This window comes from Asparagus officinalis, chromosome 8 (genome assembly GCF_001876935.1).
Source record: "Asparagus officinalis chromosome 8, Aspof.V1, whole genome shotgun sequence".
In the NCBI taxonomy this organism is placed as follows: Eukaryota; Viridiplantae; Streptophyta; class Magnoliopsida; order Asparagales; family Asparagaceae; genus Asparagus; species Asparagus officinalis.
Genome location: NC_033801.1, coordinates 10,179,469 through 10,185,793, shown reverse-complemented (window position 1 = coordinate 10,185,793; position 6,325 = coordinate 10,179,469). Strand labels below are relative to the sequence as shown.

Sequence of the window (6,325 nt, the reverse complement as noted above, 5' to 3'; positions counted from 1 at the left end):
GTCATCGGCGATTTAATGGTGGCAGTCTGGTTTGGTACGCAATCCGACGATTCGTTCCCCGAATCAATAAACTCAGATGCGCCGTACGTTAGTTACACTCGATCAAAAGTGTACCAATCGCCGAAGTTATGGTATCTCCGAGCATCTATCATCGAGGCGCAGGACCTGCACATTCCGGCAATGCCGCCAGGGGCTCCCGTGGATATACGTGTTAAAATTCAGTTAGGGTTTCAGTCGTCGAGGACGAGGAGAGCGGCGGTGACCAGCAGCAACTCGACGTTTTAATCATCGTTTGAGGATTTTGATGTTCTTGCGTCTTCCGAACCGTTTCTCGAGACGATTGAGGCTGATTCTTTTGGTCGAGGACCGGATTCGAATGAGGAACGCAACCTGCCGGTTTCTGCGTGCTGGTGCCGGTCAACGCCGTTTATGTACCAGCGCGCTTGGATGAGAGAGGCAGATGTAACTTCAAAATGGTGTCATTAGAACGGCGGCCCGGAGGCGGTGGTTTGGGGGCCCCCCTAGTTATCGGTAGTTAGTTTAGGGTCTGAGGTTGATGTTGGAGGTCTGGGTATCCGCCTGGTTTGCTGACGAGGGGCGGCGCATGTGTTTGTTTGCAGCGATTTCCAGTGCGCAGCGCGAAAACTATGGAACACCCCCAGTTCGGAAGTTCTCGAAGCTCGGTATTAGCGGGTGGTGTGGGGGCTTTTGCCGATTGAAGACTAAAGGTGGGCAAGGGGTCGCACAGAGCGTACCGTGCGTGGCAAGTACGGCAAGAAGTGTTCGGACGAGGACGATCATCTGACAACTTTGTGATCCGAAGTGGGAGAAACGAGCGGAGCGTTCACGTTGGCATGTTGTTACGATCCGTGCCGTGCTGACCATCGGGTGTTTGACAATGGCGCATCGTTCGCCCGACATAGGCTGCGGAAGAAAGACCGTGCTCAGATTATCGGATAGGAAAAGTCCCGGATCCGGGTTCTCTCGTCTCGCGCCAGGGCCATCGGGTCTATACGAAATGTACCCCTTTGGTTCTTCTCGCCGGACTGGCGGTCAGAGATGGAGATGATCCAGGTTTTGGCGGTTAAGATTGTCTATCAGTTGTGCCCGGCATTTTACGACACGTGTTGTCGCGATATATTTCTCTCAGCCGATTGCTGGCCCGATGGATTGCATTACCTCCGGCCGATAGGTGTCGCTCAGCAGGAGATTCTGCGTTGCGCTGCGATCAAAATGGTGGCCGGATGGCTGGCACGGTCAGAGCCACCGCTGGGGCCGGAGGTAGTCCGATACATGCTCGATGCAGACTCACACACGTGGAGCATGCGTCGGAGCAAAGCGAATTGGTTCCGAATCATGGGTGTGCTAGCTTGGGCGGTCGGCCTTGCCCGCTGGCTCGGTGATATCCGTCGGTGGCGGAATCCGGTCACGACAGTCTTAGTCCATGTATTGTACCTAGTCTTGGTTTGGTACCCGGAGCTTGTGGTGCCCACGGCATCATTGTATGTCTTCTTGATCGGCGCGTGGTACTACCGGTTCCGGCCAAGGGCACCGTCGGGGATGGACATGAGACTGTCACAGGCCGACACGGTGGACCCAGATGAGCTCGACGAGGAGTTTGACTCTCTCCCGAGCATGAAGCCTCACGAGGTTATAAGGGCGAGGTACGACCGGCTGAGGATACTCGCGGGAAGAGTGCAGACAGTGATGGGGGATTTCGCGGCGCAGGGGGAGAGGGTGCAGGCGTTGGTGAGCTGGAGGGATCCGAGGGCGACGAGGCTCTTCATCGGGGTTTGCTTGCTCCTCTCGGCTTTTATTTTCTCCGGCACCCGATGTTCAGAGATCCGATGCCGTCGGCGAATCTGAACTTTTTCAGGAGGCTGCCGAGTTTGTCAGATAGATTGCTGTAGAGATTTGAGTTTGGGTTTATGATTCGGAGTATATATAGGACTGAATTAGTAATAAGATTTTATAGAAATTGGAGAAATGAGATAAATTCATTCGAATAAATGGAAGATGGTTAATGGAAATTGTATCATTATAAATGAAGTCTAAATTCTTGTTTTGCTTTTGAAATTTCTTTATGATGATAGCACAACTCTGTAGATTGCGCATAGGTAAAAATTAATCATCTTTTACCTTTGAATTTATTCTTCAGTAGTAGGCAAATTTCCATTAAGCAGATGTAGCAATGAGATAAATTGATGACCCCCACAGTATTTTGTCCAATTCACGCTACAATCTGAAAGAATCACTTCAAAATTTACAAGCCTGAAAATAATAAAACTTATGAGTTGATTCTGGAGCATAAACTGCACAACTTGAATGCAAGGGGATATTATGCTCCATTTCGAGATTTCAAAATACTAAAATATCTCTATGAGATAAATACTGCAAAGACGATCCAGATGAATCTACCATAAATTTACCACCAAATGTGGTTAACAAGCTAGAACATTAATTTCATACGAACCCCCACCAAAAAAAAAGGAAAAGGAAAAAAAAGATAACAATAATAAACCCACCAGAGAGAAGCATTTGGTTTATAATCTTCTAAACACTAATATCATCTTGAACAAACTGCACGCAGCTTCATAATCCTGGCCAACAACCAAAAGATGTTACTAGTCTTTTCAGTTGGTGGTTCTGTTATGCAATCAACAACTGCTTATGACTTACGGAGATTGTTAAATTTACCAAATAGATACTTTTAGTAAGGGCTTGTTTGGATGTTCGTAACTATTAGAAGTAAGAAGTGGATCAAAAATGTAACTTCCTTAATTATGAAGTAGAAACTAGCGGAAGTAGTACTTATTTTGTTTGTTTCATATATTTTTAAAAATAACGAAAATAGTATTTCACCATCTTCTTTTATTTGTTTGTTTGTTTGGATAGAAATTGGATATATTATTTAAGATCATCTATCCTTGGTAAATCTCTAATTTAAGTGAACCTCATTTTTGATCCATTTCTCCTCTACTTCTGAGCTTTCAAGGGCGGAAAAAAAATCTAGGAAGTAGGAGTGTCACCTAAACATCACATCTGTAATTATGGAAGTAGCTGAAGTAGTCTTTTCGGAGAAACAAACATAATTTGTTGCTTGCAATAGGAGAAACTTGCTCTATTTCAGTTACTTCTTTGCTACTTCCGTGCAAACAAACAGGCCAAGACAAACTTTTCCACATGATATTTTTGTTTTGTCCAATAACATTAATGCACCAATAATGAATTCATGCTTGCAATAAGGCATGAATTTTCGCCACTGGATAAGAATATGACGCGTCAGGTGACCATCACGTTTTAATATTTCTGATATTATGGGAACAATTTTAACCCATTGCGATAATGAATAGGGATAAAGTGAGATAATTTGGATAGTGTGGTAATTTAGAAGTAGTAATTGTAGTATAATTTGTTGTGCGCAGCGGAAATTTCGGCAGAGTTTCTGGTGCACAATAAGAGAGAAAGATCGATAAGAATTCTTGTTTCTCAAAGGGAACAAGAATCTGAAAGCCTAATATCCCATCAAAGTGGGATATTTGCTCTTCCTCTCGTCAGCTCTAGGACTGTGCGTCGAGGGATCCTAAAACTATTACAATGGCCACAAACTCAAACAATCAATTTTTACGTGGTTCGGCAAACTGCCTACGTCCACGGGGCAAGGAGGGGGAGATCTACTATTAGAGGGGAGAGAATACAACTAGGGTTTACAATCACACAATCTAAACCCTCAAACAAATACTCTCAAAACCTCTCACACAATTATCTCTCTCAAAACAAAAGACAGTCGCCTCTGTACTTTGCTACAACCCAAAAAAAAAGGAATCTGCGTTTTCCTTTTGCTGCTCCTGCGCACCTCTGCCTTGAGCCTGCTGCAGCCGCCAACTGCTTTTGATTTTGCCTCCTCACAGATGAAAACCTAGGGACTCATTGTTATTTATATAGCCTGCAGTCATTAAAGAAGTCGGGTGGGCCTTGTTCCTCTTCACGCGAAAACAAATTCCCAATCATTGGAATTTGCCCAGCTCTTGCCCAGCTCATGAAAAACCGTGTCTTTAGCTGCTAAACATTGTGGCCCGCTGGACTTCTCTTCAAGGCTTCTTTTCACGTGTCCTTGCTGACTTCGTGGCCTCACAATTCTCCACCTCGGCGAAGTTTTCCCAAAACTGAGCCGACATCAACCAAACCAAATGTCTCACTTGTTGTGTCCAGTACACCGTGAACCAATTCATGACAACAGACTCAATCCATAACAAGTCAAGAACCCAAAATGAGAATGCAAACACTCTCCAAATGTCAGTATCAACTCACCAAATCGATCTCACCCCCGTCAAAATCCAAACCCGGCTGCATCATAAGACTGCCTACGTATCCTCTTGCCCAAGGAATCAAGCAGAACGTAGTTCACCCAAATGGCCGCGAACGACCTCAAACCAATAGAAGAGTTCGCAACCCTTCTCCAATATCATCAACTCTGCGGCTGATAGCACCTCCAATGGCCTCAAACACCTTCACCTGAGGTGAACCAATGACCATATCCAAGCTACATCTATCAGCTGCACTCGAGTCAAAACCCAACTCATCATCTGCATCCGAATCCAAATGACTTCCACGCTGTGTCACCTCAGCTGGAATCCCAACCAATGCAGAATGACCTGGAGTATGTGGGAAAATCCCCACCCAATGTGAAGTAGCATCAATCTCCACCCGCTGTGATACCTCTAAGGTCTGTCCAAACCTCTTCACCTGCTGAGAGTCAATCGGCTCCCTCATCGAAGCCTCATACAAAGTGACACTACCAGACCTATCTTCTAATAGAGTTTTACCTCCAATCACAGCAGTTGACAACTCTTTAATAGGATGACCCAAATATGTCGAAGCCTCTGTCCAGAAACTCTTCTGCAAACCATTGCTCGACCACAAACACCGATCCTCCTCCAAAAAGGCACGGTTCTCCAAATTTATCACCTTATCTAGTTGCCCCAAGATTTCCTTCCCAACGAAGTGTCTCGCAATGCCGTGAGCTCGGCTCCAATACAGAAATAGGTCCATCTTGTACCTCCCACCAAAACCAGAATGGAGTACCTTCACCTTTCTGTCTATCACACACTTCTTCAAACTGTTAGAGACTACTAGGACTTTATCCATCGGGGATTTGGTTGCAACCCAAACACGCCTAGAACAGTCACCAACAAAGGAAACCAAACGCCTATTACCTCCCAATGATGCCCCCTTGGAAGGCCCCCAAACATCAACGTGAACTCCTTTAGAACGACCATTAGCACGGTGAATAGAGGTGCCACACTTCACCTCGGTCTTCTTGCTCACATCAATATGTTCACTGGACTTCAAACTGCAGGTCTTTGCACCCTCTTTCAATCTATGCGAGGAATCAATACTGGAATGGCCAAGCCCCAAATGCCGCAGTCTAGTCGAATCAACAGAAGTCGCCAGCTCTCCACCTGTTACTATACCTCCAGTCAAGTAATACAGGTTATTTCTCCTGACGCCCTTCATCAAAATACGAGAGTCTCTCGCAATCTCGAGAACCATGTCCTCAACACGAACCTTCAGACCCTCTCCAACCAAAGCTCCAATCGAGATCAAGTTCTTCCTCAAAGAAGGAACATATCTCACATCGTTTAACTCTCTAACAGTCCCGTCAAACATCTTTATGCGAATTCTTCCTATCCCAAGGATCTGGCATGCATGGTTATCAGCCATGTACACCACACCACTATCCACCAGCTTCTCAAAACTGGAGAACCATTCTCTTCTAGGACACACATGATAGGTCGCACCACTATCCAACATCCATTCAGATTCCTCCGAATAGCTATCTGTAGGACTGATAGAAAGCGAATAAATAGAAGAGTCAGAATTATTACCATCCAATACGATGTTTGTTTCTGATGATGGCTACTTCCCTTTTCCCTTCTGCTTATTCTTCATCCATTCGTCGAGCTTTGGGCAGTCTTTCTTCCAATGACCAGTCTCCTTGCACCAAGCACACTGATCTTTTCCAATTGTAGGATGCCCTACTCTAGACTGTAACTTCCAATTCTTTCGGTTCGGATTCTTCCCTCTTGCGACCAACGCCTCCGCTACCGGCTCAACCGAAGCCTCCTTATCCTTCTTCGAAGCTGATAATTCACAAGTGCAGCGGTGACCTCACTATACGAAAGTGATGCCTTCCCATTAATCAAAGTAAGAACGAAGGTCTCATATTCCTCGTCGGGCAAGGAACTCAACAACAGCAACGCCTTGTCCTCATCTTCAATCTTGACATCCACATTCGCCAAATCCGCAAGAAGCTTTGTGTAGT

At 45.5% G+C, this 6,325-nt stretch overlaps 1 protein-coding gene across 1 annotated transcript; it reads left to right on the top strand.

Annotated features, from left to right (window-relative positions):
• On the top strand, nt 1,151-2,043 carry LOC109820140 (protein QUIRKY-like). Its single transcript, XM_020386235.1, is given in 2 exon segments — nt 1,151-1,801; nt 1,804-2,043. Coding segments are annotated over 2 exon segments (675 nt in total). The 5' UTR covers nt 1,151-1,233; the 3' UTR covers nt 1,911-2,043.